The following is a 26,068-nucleotide window of genomic DNA, read 5'->3' on the forward strand; positions in this document are numbered from 1 at the left end:
TCACATCTGTCCTTGGGCCGCGTCATCCCCCTATGGAAACTTCTGGGAAATCTGTATTGTCTTCAGACACAACCCAGGAGCCCCCTGGGGTCTGACCAGCTGCACCCCTGGGTCTTGGTTTTCCTCCTGCCCAGGCAGAGCCTGGCTGAGACCCTACTCCTGCCTCCACCCCCCCCCCCCCGACACCAGGGTGTCCCCTGCCTGCCACAGTTCAGAGCCAGGCCCTTGGGCATCCATGACTGAGAAACAAAAGCCCTGCACCAATGCCAGCGGACAGCAGGTGCCAAGGCCCCCGAGGTGCCCGGCTCTCCACCGCAGCCTCCTACACGTGGGCTATGGCTCTTTGAGAAGATGGGGGAAGAGGAAGTTGCCAGGTGACCCCAAGGCTCTTCCTGTCCCGGCCACTTCTTGATGCCCCTAACTGCGGGGCATCTACCCTTTGGTATTGGGTCTATTTGCTCTTTACAGCATCTCAGCACCAGCGTGCGCGCGCACACACACACACACAAAGTATCAATCCAGCAGCCCCCGTGGCTTTCAAGTAACCTGGCATTCTGGAGCTGCCAGCGAGGGGACAGCCACCACCTGCCTGCGGGTTTACTTACATCCTCCGACTCAAACACGTGGCAGATCATCTTATACTGCTTCTTTCCCTCCTGCGCCCCGGGCGTGGTCTCAATGCAGTCTTGGGAAGCCGAGCGGGGCATGCGGCGTCTGGCCATCAGAACCACGATATTCCCGATGTCGGCAATATAGGAGATGGTACGCAAGGCGTGGTCCATCATGGTTTCCTGATGGGGGGGGAGGAGAGGAAGACCCCATGTCAGGGAACAGCATGGGGACACGCCACCCACATTCATTCTAGCGTTGGGGGCTCTCAACCCTGAGTCTGTGGTCATTTGTTACTGTCCCCCTGAGGACGTCCTGAGGATGTTAGTGGCCTCTGTCCACTGGCTACCAGTGCCACTTCTTCTCAAGACAGAGGTCCCTATGATCTAGCAATTCCGCTCCCAGACATTTACCCAGAAGATTGCCAACCAGATATAAAGTCACCAGCACAACCGTGTTCATTGCAGCACTAGTCACCACAGCCAAGAAACGGAGTCAGCCCAGAGGCTGACAATGGACAAATGGATCAGGAGAATGTGGCATATACACACAACAGAATTTTATTCACCCATTAGAAAGAATGATATGGTACTATTTATGAAGAAATGGGAAGACCTGGAAAAAATGATGTTAGGTGAAGTTAACCCCAGAGAGACAAGGGATGCATGTTTTTCCTTGTACGTGGAAGCTAGAATTAGATTGCAAACGCATAAGTAAACATATCGAGTGGTATGCAAGTGTACACCAGTGTAGGAATAGAAATACGGGTGATTCAAGGGAGAACTCCACAGTGTCCTCGGCGCCTTTGGTTTCTTTGTCCAAAGGGATATTGGGGGTTCCACCATCCCTGGTGCCCTTCTCCTCCTAGCAGAATCCACCAGAGATTACAGCAGAGATTGTCCACGTTTGATTGGGTAGGTGGTGACTGGTTTTCTGGCCAAGGCTGTGGGGGTGGGGGTCACAAAGGCGGGACACTGGAAAATGGAAAAGTGCTGAGGGGTAGCACGCCACCACCTCCAGATTCTTGGGGGGCAATGCCTCCCTGAGCCAGCCTCCCAACTCCCAATCGGTGTCAATTAGAGATCCATTTTCCCCCACAAATGCTGCCTCCAACATGGCGGCCATTCCCTCCCCTGCCCTGCCCTGCCTTGCTTGTCCCCTTCCATCTCTTCATCTCTTCCCACTCTCCCGCCCCTCTGCCAACACTGTCATTTTCCACTCGCTGCAACTCTCTTCTTGACACGAGCTACTGATGGCCCATCTCCTGCCCCTGTGGGGCCCTAGCAGGAGTCTAGGCCCAAGGGTGGGGTGCAATGGAGAGGAAACAGCTGCCCTGCCCTGGGAGAGGCCTGTCCGCAAGGCCCAACCCTCGGCTGGCAGTTGGGAGCTTGGCTTTGGCGAGGGTTGCCACCATATTAACTGCTAAGTACGAACAGTCTGTGCAAACCACAGGATCTAAGTTGGACTTCTCCTTTCTTCTTGGATATCTAGAATCTTGCTACATGCCAAGCAGCAGCGGTGTCTGTGTAACCACCCCTGGATAAAGATCTTAGGGTTCAGTTGCTACCAGCTTCCCTGGTAGACATGTCATACTTGTGATCACACTTGTTGCTGGGGAACTCAGCGTGTGATGTGTCATATGACTCTGCAGAGACAAAACTCTGAAATCACGCACTTGGGTTCCCCCTAAAACTTGGCCTCACGTACCTTCTCCTCTGCAGATAGTTACGGTCTGAATTCTGAGGGCCCACCCCCCAAGCCCTCCCCCAAAGGCCTGTGTGTTCAAGACTTGGTTTGCAGCCTGAGGTACTGTTTGGATGTGTGGAGCCTTTAAGAGGCAGGGCCTCGTGGGAGAAAGTTAGGTGTCTGAGGGGGCGTGGCCTCGAAGGGGACATTGGGACCCCAGTCCCACTCTTCACTTCCTGCTGGCCATGAGGTAGTTAAGGTTTCTGCTGCCTGCTGCTCCCACCACGATATAATTATAATTGGATTGGCTCAGGCAATGAAAAATTGATGGAAGCTTGATGGACTGTCCATCTGTCCAAAGACAGAAAACTCATGAACACGGATTTTTGTCTGTATTCACTCACTGAAATACATCTTTAGCCAATGACAATGACAATATGCTAAGTCTTCCGAGTCCTCTGAGGACAGCTCTGGACCTGGACTGTCTTGACAACCCCCCCTAGATGAATAGATGAGGGGTGCAGGACAGAGAGGGGCCCTAGGGATCTACTCCAGTCGGTTTGCCCCATAAAAGATGAGGAAACAAAGTCCAAGTCTGAAACATCACAGCTCGGTGCCTGACACCGGCCAGAGGTCAGAAGTCAAAGGTACTCCTCCCCAGCTCTCACCAAGTGCAAGGCTCAGAGCATCTTCCCGATCTCAGTAACTGAAAGGCAAGGCCCAGACAGATAACACAAACTCAGAGCCAAGAATCCCAGAATTCATGGTGGAAAAGGGGAAGGGGAGAACAGAAAAAGCTCAGCTTATAAAAAAGCATGATGTCATTAGAAAATGACCAGCCTCGCCCGGCACGGCTAGCTCATGCCTGTAATACTAGCGAATCAGGAGACTGAGTTGTGAGGATTCAGGTTCAAAGCCAGCCGAGGCAGGAAAGTCTATGAGACTCTTAATTTCCAATGAACCATCAGAAAACCAGAAGTGGAGCTGTGGCTCAAAGTGGCAGAGTGCTAGCCTTAGAGCAAAAGAGCTGAGGGACAGCGCCCAGGCCCTGAGTTCAAGCCCCACAGCCAATGACAGGAAGGAAAGAAGGAAGGAAGGAAGGAAGGAAGGAAGGAAGGAAGGAAGGAAGGAAGGAAGGAAGGAAGGAAGGAAGGAAATGAGCAGCCCTGCTCACACCTATCATCTTAGCTACTTGGGAGTCTGAGATCTGAGGATAGAGGTTCAAAGTCAGCCAGCCCAAGTAGGAATGACCATGAGACTCTGTGGCCAGTTAACCACCCAAAAGCCAGAAGTGGAGGTGTGGATCAAGTGGTAGAGCACCAACCTCGAAGGAAAAAGCTTAGGGACAGCACCCAGGTCCTGAGTCCCAGTACTGGTGCACACACACACACACACACACACACACACACACACACACACACCTACCACCTTGCATTTTCTGTGTGGTAAACAACTTGGGCAAGACCAGACCCAGGCACCCACAGGGTCTAGCATATCACTACCTCTACCTATTTCCTTACCAAACACCAAGGAACAAAGATGCCTTTGTCCTGGACATCGGGCTGGCCAGGTCACCTGGAGCAAAGGCCCTTCCATTTCCTCCGGAGTCAGGCCCACCTCCGAACGCTCCCGACCCTGCATGTCATCTGGGCCCTCGCACGCCCCATCTCAGCTCCTCCCCAGTTCTTGGGATTTCACACATGCTCAGTTTCCCCCTCATTATCCGCGTGAGCACCTTCCTTACCAAAAGATAAGATCCACGCAGTGATTTTAAGCAAAGTCACAGCCATTGCCGGCAGACTATGGCAGAGACACAAGGTCCGTGGATAGAGAAACCCCACGGAAATGTCACCACTCAGCGACGAGGGACCACTCGCAAGACTTCCACCCTTCCCGCTGGATTTGCCAGGCTGGGTACCCAGGGGTGTTCAGAAGAGCCTTCTAGAAGCCCGATGGATGATTCCACACACCCTCCAGCCCCCTCCTCTCCCCTGCATCTCTCCTTCTTGTAATTCCAAGGGTCGCCTCGTCTCTCCAGATGGCTTTTGTGCTTCCACACCGAGGCTCCTCGGTTCCACACAGCTCGCTCTGGTTTCCACCGTCACAATCCACTCAAGAGCTGCTGTCCCTCCTTCCCCTCCCCGCCCGGACACCCGTCCTTTCCTGCCCTGGCCACAGGGCATCAGAGCTGAACCTCGGTGACTGTTTTTTTTTTTGAGCACTTACCTGGGTGTCGGCATTTAAGACTTTGATCCTCTGGGTGGAGATGAAGAGGTCCACTTCCGTCAGCGTCTGGGTGCCCCCCTCGGAATTCTAGGGACGAAGAACGGATGCTGTTGGAAAAAACGCGTTCACTCCAACAAAGCCTTTGCACTTAATGACTTAATTACTCAGAGCCTGTGTGGAAGGAAATGAAACTCCAGAATGGAGCAGTCATTGGAAACCTAAATGCCTTCGCGAGCAACCTCCATTGGAGCTCTCAAAGGCAGGGGGGGAAAAAAAATCATGCTGCTTGGAGAAGTGTCTTTTGGGAAAGAGAAAGGAGAGTGAAATTTGGGAAGCCAGAATTGGGGGTGAAGGGAAGGGGAGGGGGCGGCCTTACCACACCCTTTTCAGCAGGAGGCGGCAGCTGGCTTCGTGAACCCTTGTGGAATTCAATGCAGCAGTAGGGGTCATTGAGACGTGAGCTACATTTCTTGGGACTGGGGTGTGGGGGGATTCTACATTGTCCACAGACAACTGGGGAGGTATTTCCATAGAACTGGGATGAAAGCCGCGTCTAATTTAAACGGTCACACGGACTCTCTGTTTTAAGATCTTCCAAAAGCCATAAGGGGAACTGAGGCAGGACAGTCCCCTGCCCAGAGCTGGTGCTGGCCCTTGTGTTACATTTCCCTGGGCTACTGCAGAAGCCCAGCGAGCTACAGGAGGGCTGGCTCCAAAGAAGAGCAAGCTTTAATTGTTTTTCTGTTTTTTTTTTTTTTTTTACACCTGTGAGGATCCTAATTACTACTGTGCTCTAGCCATGGAAGATAGATTCCTTTGGTTTGCCCACCAGGGGTGGATAATTCTGTGTGGTCATCGGGGAGCCTATGAAGATAATCTTCGCCTTCAAAACAACAGAAACTGTGATTTAATTACTCACTAGGAAAAAAAAATCAGACAGCAGAAGATGGAAAAGAAAAGAAATCTCTCCTCTGACAGCTCCTCAAGAATACTGAGTCACGGAGGGACCCTGTTTTATCATGACGGATTTGTATTGGAGCTCGGTTTTCAAAGGAAAAGATCTCTGGGGGCTTTCAATCTACCAGGGGAAGATAAATGATTTTAACTAATTAGAAAGAAAATGGACTCAGCAGTAAAGCAGCTGAGAAATAAGTTTCTGGGGCTGGTGCGGAAGCTTTTGGGGTTTTACCTTTTTTTTCTCCCTCTGTTTTCTATTTGACATTTATGAGGGTTTTTTTTTTGGGGGGGGGGGGTGGAGGTGGTTGGTAGAAGGCCTTGACCTCAGGGCCTGGGCGCTGTCCCTGAGCTTTTTTCATTCAAGGCCAGCACTCTACTACTTTGAGCCACAGCTCCGCTTCCGGTTTTTTCTACTGGTTCACTGAAGATAAGAGTCTCACAGACTTTCCTGCCCGGGCTTGGCTTTGGACCATGATCCTCAGATCTCAGCCTCCTGAGTAGCTACGGTGACAGGCGTGAGCCACCGGTGCCCAGCTGAAACCATTGCTGGTTTTAAACTTCATACTGTGGGATGGCAGCTCAGACCCTCTTGCTCAAAGAGTCCACCAGAAAAGTTGCCGCTGGACGTGTGTTGCTAGACAGGACTCAAATGCTGTGTTACATCCTAAGGAGACCAGGCCTCAGTGGCAGGTGAGAGATGGAGCCAAAATCCAGCCCTCAGAAAGGCAGGGGGGGTGGGTCAGCCAGAAGACACCCTGACGGAGGGAGGGAGCCAACAGCTCCAAGCCTACAGGAGAACGCCAGGGAATTGTGCCGGCCTTGGCTTATGCGAGACGGGGGCTCACGGCTTGTGGGAGGACTAGACACGGGGCCGCAGGAACGACCCTGAGCCCAAAGAGAGAGCGACCCTTCATCAGATGTCAGCTGGCCCTGGAGGCCTTCCCGAGCCCGCTGGCCTCTCTAGACACTACAGGACGCTGTAGGATTTCTGGAAGCTGCAGTCCAGAATATCTCGGCTGTTCCCCATGTCCCTACGGGATGCAGGTAAGGGACCCTCACTGGAAAAAAATGCAGCCCAACCCCAAGTCTGCAAAGGGGACCCTTTCTGCTCTGCCCTGAGGTTGGGGCAGAGGGGCATGGATTCGAACCTTCAGCAAGCAGGAGTCTGCCACTTGGGGGCAGGGGCACCCAAAGAGGCTAACAAGCTGGGGTGAGGAGGGACTAAATCTCCTGGTATTCAAGCAAGGAAGCAAAAGGCCAACAAGTCAGTGCCAAATCCCCATAGGTTTACCCTGAACCTTCCTGACAACCAAGCATCTTAAGATGTTTCTGTAGCCAGGCGCCCGGTGGCTCACGCCTGTCATCCTAGCTACTCAAGAGGATGAGATCTGAGGATCATGGTTCAAAGCCAGCTGGGGGGAGGAAAGTCTGTGAGACTCTTATCTTCAATGAACCACCAGAAAACCAGAAGTGGAGCTGTGGCTCAAAGTGGTAGGGCACTAGCCTTGAGCTGAAGAGTTCATGGACAACACCCAGGCCCTGAGTTCAAGCCCTATGACCGACCAAAAAGATTTTCTACATAAAGAGAAAGGAAGTGGCCAGCAATTACTAAATGGCTAAGTTAACAAACTGAGGACTAAAGATCACCTCCCCTCCTTTATTTTTGTGCAGGCACTGGGCTTGAACTCAGGACCTTGTGCTGTCTTTTTTTTTGATTCTTGTTTTCACCCAAGGACATTGCTCTACAATTCAAGCCATACTTCCACTTCCAGCCTTTTTGCTGGTTAATTGGAATAAGAGTCTCATGATTTGTCTGTCCTAGCTGGTTTCAAACCAAGATCCTCATATCTCAGCTTCCTGAGTAGTTAGGATTATAGGTATGGCCACCAACACTCAGATCCCAATGTTTAAAAGTCTAACCAATGTCCATAAACTATTTTCCTCCTTCATTCTCTCCCACTTCCCTCCCTCCTTCTTCCCCCACCTCCCTGAATCCAAGGCCTTCTGCATACTAAACAAAGCTCTACCATTGAGCTACACCCCTAGCCAGCCCTCTGCAACAGAAAAAAAAATCTTACAGCTCTCATCAACATTTCTTATCTCTCATTAAGCCAGGCTTAATAAATAAAAATTAAGTGTAACTATCAGAGCAATTTATTTAATGCTGTATAGCAATGTAGGATGCTAGAGACATCACACTGTCCTATCAAAAGACACATTTTAAAATGTCTACATAAAACAGGGACCTCAGAGCAACAAGCCATTACTCTAGGATATGAGAGAGCAATAAGGAAGAAAGGAAGAGAAGATACACCCACTAAATCCCCCCTCCCCTCCATCAGTCATGGGGCTTGAACTCAGGGCCTGGGTGCTCTCTGAGAATTTTTTGCTCTACTTTGAGCCACAGCTCCACTTCCAGTTTCCTGGGAGTTCACTGGAGATAAGTAAGAGTCTCACGAACATTCCTGCCCGGGCTGGCTTTGAACTGCGATCCTCAGAGCTTAGCCTCCTGAGTAGCGAGGATGACAGGCGTGAGCCACCAGAGCCCAGGTTACTAACTTCTTCTGTTAAGTGGGCGGTGACAGAAAGTATTGAGTGTGGTTCCATTCACAAGTCTAACGGTCACCTACCAAAGGAAGAAGGGGCAAAATAGCTTCATAGGATTTATTGGATTTCTACTGGGTCCATCCCCCCACTATACCCAACCACCACCACCACGGAGGAAGCAACACACACATGCATGTGCGCACACGCATACATGCGCGTACACAGGGGCACACACGCACGAACCACGCCGACCCCAGCCATCCTACAAACCGCTTTTTTCTTGATCTTAGCAGCCTTCTGCATCCGCTGAGCAGCATGAAAGAGGAAAAGACAAGCAGGTGGGTACGGCGGGTTAAGCACCCAGGAATCAAGGAGCCCCCTGAAAGTCCCCTCCCGTGCCAGGAAGGATGGTCAGCGCGCCGTGTACGGAGGCATGGCCGGGCGTGGACGCGAGCCAGCTGTGTTAGAGCCAGAGGCGTTTGGTAAGGGACACGGGGCTCGGCACCGGTCCCTGTCCTCTGGGGAGGGGCTCTGCCTTAGGAGGGCGCTAGCGGCCTCCGTGGCCAGCAGCGCCAAGCGCCGGCGCCCCCACGGTGCGCCCGATTCCTCCCTTCCCTCCTCCCCACCCGCGCTCCTACCTTGACCCTGCTCACGGCCTCCTGCGCCTGCATCATCCTGATGTTTTTGGATGGGTTGCGTTCGGACAGCAGCTGGGTGGACCCCAGGTAGTTGGCGGCAAAGATGATTCCGTCGATGAGGTCTTCCGGTTCGCAGGGCCCTGGAACTAAGGGGGAAATGCTCTGAGCGTGGGGCTCAAGAAATATGGCAGCCGCGACAGGCAATGAAGAAAGGGCTGAGTCTTCTTAGCTCTGCAGCCCTGGGAGGGAGGGGAGAGGACGTCTACCTCCTTCCTTACCCGTGAGTCCCTGTGCAAGATCAACACATGGCCAGAAAATGCTGCAAGGGCAGGAAGAATATTCCGGAATCCCAGGTGATGGTCACTGAAGGTAGCACCCAGGTGACAAGTCCACTTCCTCACGCTCCCAGGGGTGTGTGTGTGTGTGTGTGTGTGTGTGTGTGTGTGTGTGTGTGTGTGTATGCGCCAGTACTAGGGCTTGAACTCAGTACCCAGGATACTCTGTTTCCAGCTTTGGTGGTTATTAGAGATAAACGCCTCACAGACTTTCCTGCCCAAGCTGGCTTCGATCCACAATCCAGGCACGAGAAGTGACCTAGATGGTTCTGACAGCACCTTCACCCCTTCCCCGGAGACCCCCCCCCAGAATGCACAGTGGCGATTCACATGTGCATTGACTTTTCCTTAGGCTCCTTTCCTGCCCTAGGAGACCCAGGGCTGGCCTGCTACTGTTCACCCCACCCCTGCAGGCCCAGTCTGAGCCATGTGGCCCTCCTCCTACCTGCTGCCTCTAGACTACGGTGGCCCAGAGGGTCCTGTGCTTTGAGAACTTCCCCCTGCGGCTCCTTTCCTTGTGGATAAAGTTGTTACTTCTGCACATCCGGGTTCCACCTCGAGGGACTGATCCGACCTTCAGTGTGACCTACCATCCTTGCGTCTGCACTGCGCAGGTGCAGACCTTTTCCTTCATTCCCCGACCCACACTGACCAACAACTGTTTACCCAGCACCTTCACTGTGCCCAGGTAATGGAAGCCAACTAGAGATGACTTCTAAGGGAGGTGTGTGTGGGTTCAGTGCCAGCATTACACCATTGTAGGCCGTGGGTCCAGGGACCAACCCCCCATGGAGGCTGAGGGAAGACTGAAATTGCCAGCAGCGTAGTGACATCAAGCCTGTCCTGGGCAGGGCCGGGCAGTGACGATCTTAGGCCTTCTAGCATCTGGCAATGCCTCATTTCTGCAATCACGCAGGCAGCTGTACATACACAAGCCGGAAGCCAGGGGGCAGGACGTTGCCCCGGGTGCCAGGGTGGGGTGTAAGAAGAGGCGGTCTTTCTGGGAGCCCCTTCCCGAGTCTTTCAGAGGCACTTGGCCTCATGGACGGATGACAAGGGACGGGTCCCCCGGGGGTGCCATGCTGTGTGAAGGCTTAGCTGGCAGACGGGGGACATCGGTGTTTGTCTATCGGGGAGGGCCGGGAAGGCTCAGTAGAAGCCTGAGCAATGACCTAGACTAGGCTAGCCAGCAGCTGACCAGGGCTCCAAAGCCAAATGCTCTGTTCACCTTCGGATCTTGAACCATCAGCGCTCTCCACGCCAGCCCGGGGTGGCAGAACCAAGATCAAACGCTTCCTCATCCCACGACAGCAAGCTAGCCCTGCCAGCTTTGGTATCGATTATTCTTACTGTGTACAATTCCTACACTAACTCTGAGCTGAGACCAGCAGAGGGAGATGGAGAATAAGAGCAGAGAGAGGTTTTACGTGAGGGGAGAGGGTTGTGTCTTCATGGTGGTTCTCCTGAGGGACATATGGGTACAGATGACCTACCCACACAGGTAGGTTTGTTTGTTGACATGCCTTTGATTTTATTAATTTACTTTACTGTTATTACAGAGGTGATGCACGGAGGGATTAATGACACATATCAGGGAATGAGGACATTTCCTTTTGTACGGTGTCTTCTCTTTCCTCGCTCCCTCCCATTTCCACCCACGAGTTGCACAGTTCACCTTCATCGATGTCCAGCGAGCCCCACTGCTGTTCTTTTTCACCCCTTTTCCCTCGAGTTCTGTACCCTCTGCCCCACCCTCCCGAAGAGGTCCACCTGAATACACCAGACATAAGATAAAGAAGACAGAATCATGAAAAAATAAAAACAAAAAGAAGTCTTTTGTTCCCCTATCTTGGAGTTCATGTCACTACGTATATTATTATATATAAATATAAATGGGAAGAGGCACTTGGGTATTGTGCCTTTGTGTTTCTCTCCTAAGAGTTTCCTTGGTCTCACTGCCTGTGAGTATCTAGAATCCTCTATAAGTGATCATATCCCAGGGCATTTTAGCTCTAATTTCCACGTGTCAGAGAGAGCATAAGCCCATTATCTGAGCTTGGCTTCCCTCACTTACCATGATTGGTTCTAGTTCCATCCATTTCCCTGCAAATGACGTTATTATATTCTTCCTAGTGGTTGTGTGAAATTCCATTGTGCACAGGTACCGTATTTTTTTTTTTATTCACGCATCTAATGTGAGCCATCTGGGCTGTTTCCATATCTTGGCTAGTGTGAACAAGTGCAGTAGTGAACACGGGTGTGCAGGTGTCCTAATCATGTCCTAACTCATGATGTTCATGGTAGATGCCTAGGAGTGGTATGGCTGGATTGAAAGGAAGGTCTATGTTTGAGTTTTTTGAGGAGCCTCCAGCTGCTGTCCAGAGTGGTTGTACTGGTTTCCATTCCCACCAACACTGCAATAGGGTCCCTTTTTCCCCATAACCCCGCCAACATTTGTTGTTTGAATTCACAATGTTGGCTGATCTTACTGGGGTGAGATGGGATCTCAGAGTTGTTTTGCATTTGATTTGCATATTCTCTATGGCCAGAGATGAAGAGGGTTTCCTCATGTGTTTCTTTGCTACTCTTCCCTCTTCTGATAAGTCTCTCCTTAGCACCCAAGCCCATTTAGGGACAGGTTCGTTAGGTTTGGGAGGTATTAGTTTCTTGAGCCCTGGTATGTATGGGGCATTAGGCCTTTGTCTGGTAGTACCTGCACAGTTTGGAGAAAGACAGGCCCTCCAGTTCCTCCTCAGCTGGAAAAAGCTTTTGTCTGAAGCTCCCCTTAGGGAGCCTGTCCTGGCTGGGTGTCTGGTCTGGGGCTCACGTCCTTATAATAACCGGTGGGAGGAGGGGCTATACCAGGCCCTGCACGCTGGACAGGAAGTCCTTACCCTCACCTCCCTCTGGAGATTATCCTGCCTGTGAGGGGCGGCCAGAGGCTCCCCCTCCCCCAGCCTGGCTCCCGGCAGGCTCCCAAACTCCCTGGGTCTTAGAGGAGTTAGGCTGCTGGGTGGAGCCCAGCCAGCCCCTCAACACTGCCTGGAAGCACACCCCACTCTCCAAGCAAAAGGCCCTGGGGTATGTCAGGGAGAGTAGTACTTTTTTTTTTTTTAAAGAAGAACTCTAAGATATCCAGATAGCGGAGCTCAGGGATGGGTAATAGGTTAATAGCCAGATGTGAGGACCTTAAAGTCACACCCAAGGTGGGTCACCCCAAGAGAGTGCTGCAACCACTCTGACTTCAGACACTCCTTCTAGCTGCAGCCAGCAAGACCAACAATCAAGAGGAAGGACAAAGAGAGTCCAAGCAAGTGAGAGAGGACGGCCGTCGCTCTGTCACCGAGGGAGAGAATAAGGATTCACTCAACAAGCTGAGAAGATGGGTTGAATCAAGGAAGGCAGGAAGTGTAGTTGCACAGCTGGGCAGATGGGCCCCTGGGGAGACGGCGGGTGGGGGTGGGGATTCTGGGTAGGTTTAGCAGCAGGAACTGAGATGTGATGCAAGAACAGCTTGGCAGGCAGCTGACTTAGGAGCAGGTTAGAGAAGAGGGAAAGGGAAGAGTTAAGAGGGTGGAGGGGAGGTCTTGGGAACCAGCCCTGCCAGGATGAGCTCGAGAAGGGAGGTGTGGCCATCTGTGCCTGTGCTGGCAAACGCCCATCCATGAGGAGCAGCTGTAACTGGGCATCATGGCAAGGCACCGTGGGTGGTGACCTTGGAGCAGCCTCCCAGAAAAGTGAGCAGATGCCAGCCAATGGGATGAGCGGTGGGCCGATGCCAGCCAATGGGATGAGCACCATGAGGAGTTGCTGGTGATATAAACGGCACAGCCAGTTCAGGCTAGAGGTAGAGGTAGAGGCAGAATGCTGGCTGTGTTAGTCAATACAAAAGAGTTCAAAGGTGGTGGAAGGGAGCGCGGAAGGCACCGGAGAAAAGAGACATGGGACCTGCCTCCCTTACCCTGCAAAGTCACACTGAGACCATATGCTAGGCTGACAGTCCAGGTGAATGGAGACCCAGCCCTGGGAAGGAGAGGGAAGATGGGGTGGGGAGGAGAGACAGGAAATGCGAGACATCGGCCAGAGAACCAGCTCTCCATTGATTGGACCTTCTGCCACAGAGCTGAGCTGCAGATCCCCAGGCCTGGCAGGCGCTATTGGCCACACCAGTTCATCCGACAGCCTAATTTATCCTGGGCCTCTGAGAAGACCAGGTTCCCAGACATCCTGTAAAGCTGAAGGGAAAGAAAAGATGTGGCCTGAATATTCAGACCTGTGGTTGTTCAGCAGGGAGGGAGCCCTGAGTCCCCCCAGGGGAAGGTGGGGGCTACCCCTCCCCACAGGGAAGGACCTGGCGCTCCCCAGGGTGACACTTTCGAGCCCAGTGAGTGGCAGAAGGTCACAGGCTTCTGGGAAGACCCAGCACATGAGAGAGAAAGGGCAAGACGGGCAAAGCCAAGCTCAATCCAGGATTAGACTCACCCATGTGCCTGGGAAATGAACTTCCGCGTTAAGGAATAATAGATTAAAAGCTTGGCAAGGGTATATGTCTAGGTGGTAGCACTGTAGCACTGGAAAAAAAACCAAACAATCCTGAACAAGAGCGCCCCATCTTAACAGTGGAATCTACACAAGGGCTTCCCAACGATGGTGGGCGCCATGCAGAAACCCCTAGTTTGCGTTCAGTGGAAAAGGCAAAGTGGAGAATGGAGGTTGGAATTTACCACCACTGACCTAAAAAAACAAAAGGAGACACACTTACAATAAAGATAAGTAAGATGTTAACCTAGCATGATGCCTCACTCAGCTTGAATTGTTTTATGTTGAGCAAGGAGAAGGATGGATTTTTCAAAATGATGCTGTTGTTATTTTTTTAGTGGCAGGTATATCTCACTGTTCTATAAAGCTATTCTTGTGTTCTAGCGAATTCAACGAAGCAACAGGAAGGAGTAGCAGAAAACAAGAGAAGAAACAGTAAAGATCTTTCTCGTCTTTGCAGATGGTGTATGATTATAAGCCAAGAAATAATTTTAAAAAAAAAAACCTCACAAGAAAACAACTAAAAATCTAGCTGGAAAAAATAAGAGAACTCATTAAGCCAGTGGCTTCAAATTTAATACACACAGACACACAGACACACACACATCTAAAGCTTTCTTGGTACCTGAAAATGGTAACATTTACCAAAACAATACAAAAAGAGATCAGTTGGCAAGGAATAGACAAAAAAGAAGATATGTATTGGGTTTTTATGAATAAACTTTATAGATGGAGATAAATAAGCTTGAACAGATGGAAAGATAAATCTTTTTTGGCTGGCAAGGTTCTCTATTGTAAAGCCGCCACTTTCCCAGTAACTAGATAAATTTAACGCATGCCAAATAAAAATGTCAATAGGAATTTTTAGCATGCAAGTAGACAAGCGGATTTAAAAGTCTTTACAGAAAAAAAAAGCTGTGTGAAAGTATACAGGGAGAGTGTAAGAAGAGATTGTGACAAAAGTAAGAAGTTCAACCAGGTAATGACACGAATCATAAATCACATAATAAGACTGAGGTGGGTGGCCCATACCTATAATCCTAGCTACTTGGGAGGCTGAGGTCTGAGGATCATGGTTCAAAGGCAGCCTAGGCAGGAAAGTCTGTGAGATGCTTATCTCCAACTCACCAGCAAAAAGCCAGAAGTGGAAAGTGTGTGGTTCAAGTGGTAGAGCACCAGTCTTGAATGAAAAAACTAAGGGACAGTGTTTGGGCCCCGATTTTAAGCCCAGTATTCTCATTCAATCTCTCTCTCTCTCTCTCTCTCTCTCTCTCTCTCTCTCTCTCTCTCTCTCTCTCTCTCTCTCTCTCACACACACACACACACACACACACACACACGCACACACACACACAATCTTAGGAGTATGAAGGTCAAAGTCAGCCAGCCCTCAAAAATTCAGCAAAGTAAAAACCAAAAAGCAATGTGAAACAAAACCAACAGTAACCTTGGAGAAAACTTCTGTGATCTACCTCAAAGAGCCCCCACTTTCTTTACATATAAAGAACAAGGAAAACCAACAAGAAACACTGGCAACCCCTGTAGCCAGCCCTCATTCCCATTCCTTTCCAAGTAAAGAGCAAGAAAAATCAATAAGAAAGAAACATCAAAACCTGTCGTTGCCAGCTTCCATTTCCTTTATATGTCAAGCACAAGGCAAATCAATAAGAAATACTGAAAACCCCAGTTGCCAAGGTGTATGTGTGTGTGTGTGTGTGTGTGTGTACACAAAATGGAGAAATGTCCATTGTTTACAAACATTCGATCACGGATCAGTGTGTGCTGGGGATCTAATGGGCAGCACAGGAAGTAGGTGGCGCTCATACAGCTCCTGTCCCTAGCATCTTTTAGAACCATTCTTGGGGTGTAGCTCCCAGGATCCTCGACACATACCAGTTGTTAAGAATCACCCCTGTGGTAAACTCAAAACTCTGGCTGCCCTGCCTCAAGGGTGTGAATTCTCCAATCAGGCTACAGTCCGCCCATTAGTCACATGGGCCCTCTTTCCCTTCAGCAAGCTGCTCAGTTACAGCTGGCCTTCCAGTTACCCGGGAACGAGGCGAAGACAAGTAATCAAAGGTCAAAACCTCATGCAAAGAATACATTCATTTTTCCTTTCTTTGTGCCAGTCTTGGGGCTTGAACTTAGGGCCTAGGCACTGTCCCTTAGCTTTTTCCACTCAAGCCTGGCACTTAAGAAACAGCTCCATTTCTACTTTTGTTTTGTTTTACTAGTTAATTACAGATAAAGAGATTCATGGATTTTTCTACTCCGGGGCTGGCTTTGAACCTCAGATCTGTTTTGTTTTGTTTTGTTTTGGCCAGTCCTGGGGCTTGGACTCAGGGCCTGAGCACTGTCCCTGGCTTCTTTTTTTTTTTTTTTTGCTCAAGGCTAGCACTCTGCCACTTGAGCCACAGCGCCACTTCTGGCCATTTTCTGATATGTGGTGCTGGGGAATCGAACCCAGGGCCTCATGTATATGAGGCAGGCACTCTTGCCACTAGGCCATATCCCCAGCCATGATCTGAACCTCCTGAGTAGCCAGGATTATAGGCATGAGCCACTGGTGCTTGGAGAGCCCAAGGGAGTTTTTAATATGCAAGTCCCCCCCACCCCAACAGTGTGGCAGGGTTCTTCCCAATGATGACATGATTGACACGTGGGGGGCAGTATGCTGGGCCTGCGTCCATCATGGCTTCAAACCACCAAAGAACACAGTGCAGAAAGAAGGTATCCATGAGATATCGCCATGGGGAACCCCAGCAACACCCCACCCCCCATCACATTACAATGTAGGGGTGACATGGGGAAGGTCTCCCTCTGCTAATCATTAATCCTGAAAAACTACAGCCAGTCCGTTGGACTATAGACTGCTGTAGCCCGCTGAAAACCAGTAGGAGCCAGTTGGAACCAGCAAAAACATGTTAACTGCTGGGCATAAACTATTTGAGCCTATCTGTAACTGGTCCCAAGTGGAGCCCAGTCTACATTTAACTTATAAATACAAATGGTTCTAACCACTCAAAGCTGATTTTCATCTCATTTGAGTAACACAAAGCCAGTTAATCCATTTTGAACCAGTGGAAACCAGTTGAGTCTGGCTCAAACTAGACCCTTAAAAGGGGGAGAATTTGGGGGCATCAGTTACTTAGGCTCCAGTTATTTACTATAAAAACAAAAAGCTGAGTGAGAAAGGCTTCTAGCCACTGATTTCTAAAGACCCATTTACATGGCTCCTATAAATATTCATGAGAATTAATTAGCAGCTTATTGAAAGAATTTATAAAATTCACATTGTTTATTATCACATATTAGCAGGGGCAGGAAACAGGGCACAGAGAAAGATCCTACTGAAGAAGCTCTTGGCTCTGATATTGGACCACCAGAAGCAGCCCACGGGGGCCCTTCAGGACCCGGATACCCTACAGACCCCCAAAGTCAGCTCCTTTGGGAACCATGCAGGTATGACTTCCCCAAAACTGATCAGGTCAGTTTTGTTCTTTATTCAACGTAGGCATGTACCATTAACCTCCCCCCCGCAACCCCCCCAAAAAGACGGAAGGGCAAAGGGAAGAATATTAAAGCATAAATAGAGCCTCAATTCAGATGCCATTATATCTTAGCCTCCTCCAAAAGCAGCTTGACAATCAGCTGCCTGTGCAGACGCATTTCCAACTGTTAATTCCGTCATCAGTGTCGCTAGAGATGGCATTAGCAAGGGTGGAATGATACGAATGATGTCCTTGTTATCAAAGCAGGCAAAGTCACCGGACTCTACCGGTACCCACCCCCACCTTGACTCCCACCCCACTCAGGGGCTTGTCCTGACTCAAAGAACCAAATGCCTAAGCTCATTGCAAAGCACCATTCACCAGGGTTATTTGTATTCTTGGGAGGGAATGGTGCGTTACTTTGGTGTTTTCTGGAAGAGTTTGTTTGGCAGTCTCTCAAAAAATACACAAAACAAAGAACTATTCTATGATACCAGTATTTGGCATCTAAAAGATGCCATTATAGCTTATCCTGATTGGAAGCACGGAGTCATAATTAGCTGTATTCTAAAAGATCACAAGTCAGGATACAGTAAAGCCATTAGTACAACCATGTTCATTGCTACACTATTCACCATAGCCAAGGTATGGAAACAGCCCAGATGGCCCTCAATGGACAAGTGGGTTTTAAAGAATGTGATATAATAAACATATACAAACATATGTATATGTATTCATCTATATAGTGGCATTTTATTCATTCATTAGGAAGAATGATATTGTCTCATTTGAAAAAAAAAAGTATGAACCTGGAAAAGTTATGTGAAGATAAGTCAAACTCAGAGAGAAAGAGAATGCATGCTTTCTCTCATTTGTAGAAGTTGGATCTAATTTATAATTATAAATAAATATTATATGTCTGCAAACATATACAGGTATACAGGGCCAGATGCATATATATGCAAGTACGTTAACTGAAGTATGGTGTATGCAGGGGAGGATTCCAGTGGTGTAACTCCCTTGAACCACTAATTTACAGTCTAACAAAATGAATACCAGGAAGCTAGAACTTGAGGTGTGTGTGTGTTGGGGGGTGGTGGAGGTCAAGGGGAGGGGCGTGGACAAATGGAGAGAAGAAGGATGGGCAAATGCAGTCCTAATCTTCAATGCGTGTGTGTTATCTTGAGGGGAGGGGCGGGGGAGAGAGAGATTGAGGAGAGTGATGGAAGGGGCGACACTGATCATGATGTAAACCAACGGGTTAAGTGGAAACCTTTTTGTGCGACTACTTCAAGATAATAAGATGACCATCATACAAAAAGAGGGCGGGGGATGGGGGAGCACCATTCACTTTTAACATAAAATGTAATACCTTTCCTCCAGGAGATCAAATTCAAAGTCACTCACCGGCCACAAAACTTGGGAATGATGCCACCTTCTTTGTCTGTTAGGAAACAGGAGGAAGAGAAGTGAGAGGCGTGAACTACAAACATGGCATCCATCAGAAGTAGGTTAAGATGTCCACTATCATGGAAGAACCTCCGGCATGGGGGCACTGGTGTTACCCCAATGGCAAGCCAGTCCCAGGAAGGCAGCACAGAAACCCACCAACCCACCTCAGAGACTCCCAGGTTAGCCGGTCATGCCCAGAAGGGAACCTCGATTCTAGACAGCCCAATGATTCTCCAACTGGTGTTAAAAAGCAAAACAAAGCCAGGTGCCGGTGGCTCACCCCCGTAATCCTAGCTACTCAGGAGGCTGAGATCTGAGGATCACGATTCCAAGCCAGCCTGGGCAGAACAATCTGAAACTCTTATCTTATGATTTAACCACCCCGAAGCCCAAAGTACAGTTGTGGCTCAAGTAGTAGAGGGCCAGCTTTGAGTGAGAAAGAAAGCCCAGCTGAGATCACAGGGACCTATAAGTTCAAGCCCTAGTACTATATAAGACAGAAAAAAAGAGTCAAGGTCTAGACACATTCTCTGTTAATCACAGTTGGGTGCGGAGAGCCATAGCTACTGGCACCCAATGGGTAGAAGTCTAACATGCTTAATAACATCATCCCAGAGCACAGAACAGTGTTAACCTGGCCCTAAGCGCCAAGGGCCGCCACTGTTGAGAAGCCCAGGGAACAACGTAGTTGCTTTACGCTGGAGTGGAATGAATCTTGATCAGATTAGGGAGCACCAGTAGTCCTCACCCCCACCCCCACCCCACTATCAGCACATGGGGCAGTCTACACTGTGGGCGTGGCTCGCCAGGAAATGCCCCTTCCTCCCTTTCCTCCCTCCCCTCCTCTTACAGCGGTGCCCACGCTGGGTGGAGATGGCTTGGCCTGGTCTCGCTCCCCAGATACGGAGTGGGCCTAGTGGCTTTGTGGACAGTGGGCTGACCTGATGGGGCAGGCACTTCCAGTAGGAGGACCCTGAGCTAGAACTCTCAGTCTTGGGAAAAAAAAAAGAATATATATATATATATATATATATATATATATATATATATATATATATTACCTCAGGGATATTGTTATTCTCGATTGGCCCATTGAGATCAGAGCGCTGTTGCTTCCGCGGCTGTTCTAAACCATTGCAGACCTGTAAATGGGAGAAATTGAAGCTTGTGTGTTTACATATTAGAAGAAGAGCCCAGGACACAAAGACTGACTACACACGAGGCTCAGATTTATAATATTATACATATATCAGGTATATATATATATACATGTGTCTTTACTCTTATGTAACTAAACTCAAAATTTCCTTCCTCTTTGAGGCTGAATAATGTTCCACTGTTTGTTTGTACCAGATTTTTTTTTGCTTATCAATCAATGGGACCTTAAGTTGTTGCCAACACTTAGCTATTGTGAATAGAGGCATCCACACACAGATTTGATAACTTGTTTACAATTCTATTGTCAGTCATGGGGCTTGAACTCAGGGCCTGCGTGCTGTCCCTAAGCTCTTTTTGCTCAAGGCTAGTACTCTACCACAGCTTTACTTGCAGATTTCTGGTAGTTCACTGGAGATGAGAGTCTCATGGACTTTCCTGCCTAGGCTGGCTTGGAACCACGATCCTCAGATCTCAGCCTCCTGAGTAGCTAGGATGACAGGCTTGAATCACCAGTTCCTGGCCTTATAATTCTTTGGATAGATACTCACAAGTGCAATCACAGAAGTGGGCATGTGGTAATCCCATTGCTAACTTTGAGGGCAGTATGGGATTTGAACTCAGAGCCTCATGCTTGCTGATCAGGTTCTTTACCACTTGAGTCAGGTTCCCCATGGAGAAGTTTTCCAGCAGGTGAGCTGCCTGCGTGGACTTCTTTCACGCAAGTTCTGTTTTGCTTTATGGGAACCTGAATAGAGCCTTCTCATCAACCAGGAAAAAGCCCCAAAGAAACCAACTAACCAACAAAATGAAGGCGGGTTAATGATCAAGAACACCAGCCTTTGGGAAACTTCAGGCGGAGAGGGCACAGGCTAGAGATGGACACCCCAAACCCTGCCCACAGGACTGCTCAGAGCGGAGCCACAAGACAGGTGTCCACAAGGAACATAGAGTGCTCCTGAGGTGCAGTCCTCTCTGCTATGACGATACGCACATCTCCTGCATCTCCACTCTCTCCCTCCCTAGTGGGCGGTCCGTCACCATGACAACCACATCGCAAGATGCACAGCCAGGTTGCTTTGGAGAGAGGCGGGAGGGCCAGCTTGGGTTATTTCTCCTTGGGAGAGTCCATATAGCTCCCGTTCTTTCATGGCGGGGGGGGGGGGGATCAGAAAAGTGTGAGGGGCTAGTAATATGATATTCATTCACTAGCTGAAATTCTCAGTTCTAGGTCCATGTGGAATTTGGGGCTCCCAGCTGCTCACATTGAAACCCTGTTGTTGCACGTAGAGAGAGACCCAGCCATACTTCAAATGAGATGCTGGCCAGGACTCCTTCAGCCTCCCCTGCCCATCCCCCCACCCTGCACCCCCAGATTCAGTGGGACTGCAATGTCCCAAATCTCCCCTAGGTGAATTCTGTGAGATATTTTCATTGCCAAAGGCTGAAAGCCGGCTAGGCCACCTACCTGGAGGGAGAACACAAAGGGTTAAGTAGATGAAGGGGCAATGTGCTCTTCAGGTGTGGGGAGACCCCCTTTGAAGAGCAGCCAGCAGAAAATTAACATGTTAGATGGCATGCCCTGTTGATCCATTTGGATCCAAGGACAGCTGTTTGAGACAGAGATACATGCCCTTAAAACAAACTACTAATGCAAAATAAAATCACTCTCATAACATATCCTGGCTCCAGCTGGTGTAAAACTCAATCCCAGAATTTATTATTATTTTTTTTAAAGTGTCAATTCTGATTTCCCTGCTTGGTTAAACTAAAAATACAGTAATATAACCCACATTGCTGGGGGGGGAGGGGGAGAACCTAGCCTAGCATCAAACGTACACCCACACGCACCCACTCAGCTCAGGCCATCTGTGATAAGCAGGGAACATTCCCAGCGTCCTCCCGAATGACACGCTTAGAAGCAGAGGACATGAGCTTGAAGCCGAAAAGCATCATGGTGCCACCAGTAGGCTGTCATGCCTCCCGCAGGGACCCATCCAGGGACCGAACCCCCAAGACGGATGAATGAAAGGCTGAGTTCAGTGATAGTCAACCTTCTCTACCTATCTGTTCCTATTCAATTCCATCGAGGGATTCTTCCACCACCCAGCTTGAGTGGGGTCAGCACTGATCCATTACGGCCATGACAGCTCCCAGTGGGGACCTGCTGGTGCTGGTGGCTCACGCCTGTCATCCTAGCTACTCAGGAGTGCTGAGATCTGAGGATCGATGTTCAAAGCCAGCCTGGACAGGAAACTCTATGCGACTCTTTATCTCCAATGAACCACCAAAAAGCTGGAAATGGAGGTGTGGCTCAAATGGCAGAGCAGAAGCCTTAAGCAGAAAAAGCTCAGCGATGGCATCCAGGTCCTGAGTTCAAGCCTCAAGACTGGCACAAAATACACACACACACACACCACACACACACACACACACACACACACACACCCCCCTCAGATATTTCCTGGAATGCTTCCTATTAAAATTGATTCATCATCCATCCAAAATAATTGTGGCAAAAGACGTACCTCCTAGATTTTAAGTTCTAATTATTTTTTTCAATGTAGAGATTCGGTGAAACTAAATAGACATATAACATTGTACAATTATTATAAGCTCTGTAGTTCTTCTCATTGGGTGCCCTGTATTGCTATTTGCACAAACTGGCAGCGCTCTTTGTTGTTGTTTGTTTTGTTTTTGTATAGGTCCTGGCACTTGAACTCGGGGCCTGGGTGCTGTCCCTGAGTGTCTTTTGCTCAAGGCTAGCGCTCTACCACTTGAACCATGGCACCACTTTTACCCTTTTCTGAGTAGTTTACTGGAGCTAAGAGCCACACAGACTTTTCAGCTTGGGATGGCTTCGAATGACAATTCTCAGATCTCGGCTTCTTGAATAGCTAGGATCGCAGGCATGAGTCACTGGGTGATGGTTTAATTGCTATAAGACTCTTACAGACTTTCCTGCCTGTGTTGGCTTCAAATCCTGATCCTCAGATCTCAGCCTTCTGAGTAGCTAGGATGACAGGCGTGAGCCCTGGCACTAGCTAGGGTATCTCTTATGGAGGGCAGGAAGAAGTGCCCACAAGGGCCCCACTGGGACATTTCACAGGCCATCACGGAGGTAGAAGGCAGCGATCCTATTGGGCCCGGCCATACAGGATAGGCTAGGGCATAAACAAACACAGACTGAACCAAAGTCGCCTCCCCCTGCCATGCCAGGCCTGAGGAACTGAAATGCCCATCTGGGGGTCAGGAAATGAAAGGACAGAACAAAGGAAGGAAGAAAGGAAGGAGAGGGGGGAGGCTAGTAGGAAAGGACAGAGGAAGACAGGAGGGAGGGAGGGAGGGATGGAGAGACAGAGGGAGGGAGGAAGAGAAAGTGGAAGGGAGGGAGGGAAAGAGAGAGGGAGGAAAGGAGGGAGGAAAGGAAGAAGAAGGGAGGTACAGAAAGGGAAGGAAGGAAGGAGGAGAAGGAGGAAGGAAAGAGGAAGAAAGAAGAAGGAAAGAAAGAAGGTACAAATAAAGAAAGGAGGAAAGGGGAGGGAAGAGGAAGGAAAGAAAGAAGGAACAAACAAAAGAGGGAGCAAAGTAGGAAAGGACAAAGGAAGGAAAGGAAGGAAAGAAGGAAGGGGGAGGGAAGGAAAAAAGGAGAGAAAGAGGGAGAGAGAAAGGAGAGGGGAGAGAAGGAAGGAGAAGACAGGAGAGGGGAAGAAGAAAAAAAGAAAGGACGAATCAAGGGAGAGAGGGAAGAAGAAAGCAGTGACGGAGAAAGGAAGGAGAGGGGAGGAGGGACGGTGGGTAGGGAGGGAGGGAGGCAGGGAGAGGTGAAGGAAGAGAGGGAGGAAAGACACCAGAGCCCTCTGGTTCAAAGCACTAAACTCCTGTACCACGGTAGTCAGTCATGGCAGACACAGGCACAGGGGAAGGAGGGTGGAGGCCAGGGGGGAGGGGGCCAGGCAGCTCCAGGGCTGCCATCCCTTCTCTCCTGTCCACCTGTCTATACACACACTTAGGAGCTCCCTGCTCCTACAGAACCAGAGGGCGTCTCAAGTGAGAAAATCTCCACCATCCCTGCCTAACATGGCGGCTCCGGTGGCCACTGCTGCAGACTCCTCCAGTGGGGTTTGGGGACAGCTGTTCACCAGGGCGACAAAACTCAGCCTGTGGGTCTCTGGGCGCCCGACCTGGGACAAGGCCTGAATTCCCCCACAGCTGTGCCCGACTTAACCTTGAGCTCTGTCCACACGTTCAGAGAACACGAGGTTGACACCTGAGATCCGAATGCAAGCAAGGGACTGGAGCTACAAGGAAAGTCACTGACCAAACGCTAAGTCAATATTAGCCTTCCATTTCCAGAGGGCATCTTTTGTATTTAACCTCTATTAGTGTACGCAAGGCATTGTGCCCAGTGTGGAAAGATCTGGGGAAGAGGAGACCTCAGTGGAGGCTGATATGATTCATTCTAAATAATACAACAACTGAGGTTAGACTCAAAAGAAATTGCCCAGTGCTGCAGACACTGAAAGGAAGTTACTCGGCCTAGAATTTTAATAGCAGCTCCCCCAGGAGACATATAAAGAAGATAACAATCATCCAGCTAGCTTCTGCTAAGTCTTCCTGTTTAGTTTTTATGAATATGCAAAGAAGAATTAGCTCTTTTTATTTATTTTTTGGTCATGCTCTATTGGGGTTTGAACTCAGAGATTTATGTTTGCTATACAGGCATCCTACAACTTGAGCCATGTCTCTCCTAACCTTGATGCTCTGGTTATTTTTGAAGTAGGATCACTTTTTTTTTTTTAGCCTGGGCTAGCTGAAATGACAGGCATGAGCCACCACACCCAAGTTGATGGGGTCTTGTGTGCACACTCTCTCTCTTTTTACTTATCTATTTACTTGCTTATTTAAGCCCCAGTCCTGGGGCTTAAAGACAGGACCTGGGTGCTGTCTCTGAGTTTTCTCGTCAAGGCTGGCACTCTGCAACTTGAGCCGCAGCTCCACTTTCATCATTTTTGCTGGCTAATCGGAGATAAGAGTCTCATCGACTTTGCTGAGCCCAGGCTGGCTTCAAACTGAGATGCTCAGATGTCAGCCTCCTGAGTAGCTAGGATTACAGATGTGAGTCACCAACACCCACCTGACTTCTTTTAAATTTTATTTTTGCCCTAGAACTGGATCCTTTTGATCTTCATCCTCCTGAGCATGTAAGATTATAGATGTGAGCTACTGGTGGCCAGCTTAGCTGCTGTTTTAATGATGGATTTCACAGTACAGATTGTCCTTTATTTACAATGCTTGGTCTCTTTGATTTTTTTTTAACCTATGATGATGCAAAAGTAGAAACTACACTTTGAATTGTGACTCTGGAACTTGTCCTGAACTGTAGGACACAAAGTCCAATTGTCTCTGATGGCACTGGGCGCTGACCCCATTGGCCATACAACCAGGAGTGAAATAAACAGTATCTACCATGCTATGTGGCCCAGCTGTGTTGTTCGGCAGGTTAACAGTATGTGAAATGCTTTTTCTGCTTTTGATATTTTCAATGGATGGTTTATGGGTTTATTGTAGCGTTGGTTTTGCTTGTTTGTTTGTTTGCTGGATTGTGGGGCCTGAACTCAGGGCCTGAGCTTTTATTTGCTCCAAGCTAGTGCTCTACCACTTTGAGCCACAGCTCCACTTCCAGTCTTTTGGTGGTTAATTGGAGATAAAAAGTCTCATAGACTTTCCTGCTCATGCTGGCTTTGAACCACGATCCTCAGATCTTAGCCTCCTGAGTAGCCAGAATTATAGGCATGAGCCACAGCACCTGGCAACATGTGTAGTTCATCTTAATGATCTGACAAGGCACGTCTTTGCTACAGCCTGGATAATTCATGGGGAAAAAAAATCCCAACACGTTTTTGCTTTGTTGTTTGCTGGTTCTGGAGTTTTAACCGAGCCTGAGCACTGTCTCTGAGCTTTTTGTGCTCAAGGCTAGTGCTCTATCACTTGAGCCACATCTTCCATTTCTGGCTTTCTGGTTAATTGGAGATAAGAGTCTCATCTCTTGGACTTTTCCTGACCAGATTGGCTTTGAACTGCAATCCTGAGATCCTGACTAGCTAGGATTGCAGGCGTGAGCCACCAGCCCCTAGCCAACAGTTTTAATGATCTTCTCCTCCTATTACTCCTGCCAAGGTGGGATCATGTCTAATACCAGATAAGCATGTCCAGCACAGACTCACCGGTCTGCACTGCCCGGCTGCTGCCACCCATGGGTCAGTACCATGGACAGTGCCTGGAGGTCTCATGAGAAGTCTCTGAAATGGACCCGGCTGGCAATATGTGGACCCCGTGATCGCTGTTGAACCAAGGGAACCTTCGCAAACCTACTGAACATCCTTTTGCCCTGAGACCTGGCTCCATCACAACTTCTTCTCCATAAAGGTAG

At 49.3% G+C, this 26,068-nt stretch overlaps 1 protein-coding gene across 1 annotated transcript in view; it reads right to left on the reverse strand.

The window, feature by feature from the left end:
- Apba2 (amyloid beta precursor protein binding family A member 2) overlaps nt 1-26,068 on the reverse strand; it is a 55,652-nt gene that overhangs the window by 9,409 nt on the left and 20,175 nt on the right. Inside the window, exons 3-7 of the mRNA XM_048369251.1 lie at nt 19,542-19,622; nt 18,436-18,472; nt 8,664-8,809; nt 4,522-4,608; nt 606-791 (exon numbers count right to left, since the gene is read on the reverse strand). Coding sequence (XP_048225208.1) covers nt 606-791; nt 4,522-4,608; nt 8,664-8,809; nt 18,436-18,472; nt 19,542-19,622 — 537 coding nt within the window. The remainder of the gene's footprint in view (nt 1-605; nt 792-4,521; nt 4,609-8,663; nt 8,810-18,435; nt 18,473-19,541; nt 19,623-26,068) is intronic.

The sequence above is a fragment of the Perognathus longimembris genome, chromosome 20 (genome assembly GCF_023159225.1).
Source record: "Perognathus longimembris pacificus isolate PPM17 chromosome 20, ASM2315922v1, whole genome shotgun sequence".
In the NCBI taxonomy this organism is placed as follows: domain Eukaryota; kingdom Metazoa; phylum Chordata; class Mammalia; order Rodentia; family Heteromyidae; genus Perognathus; species Perognathus longimembris.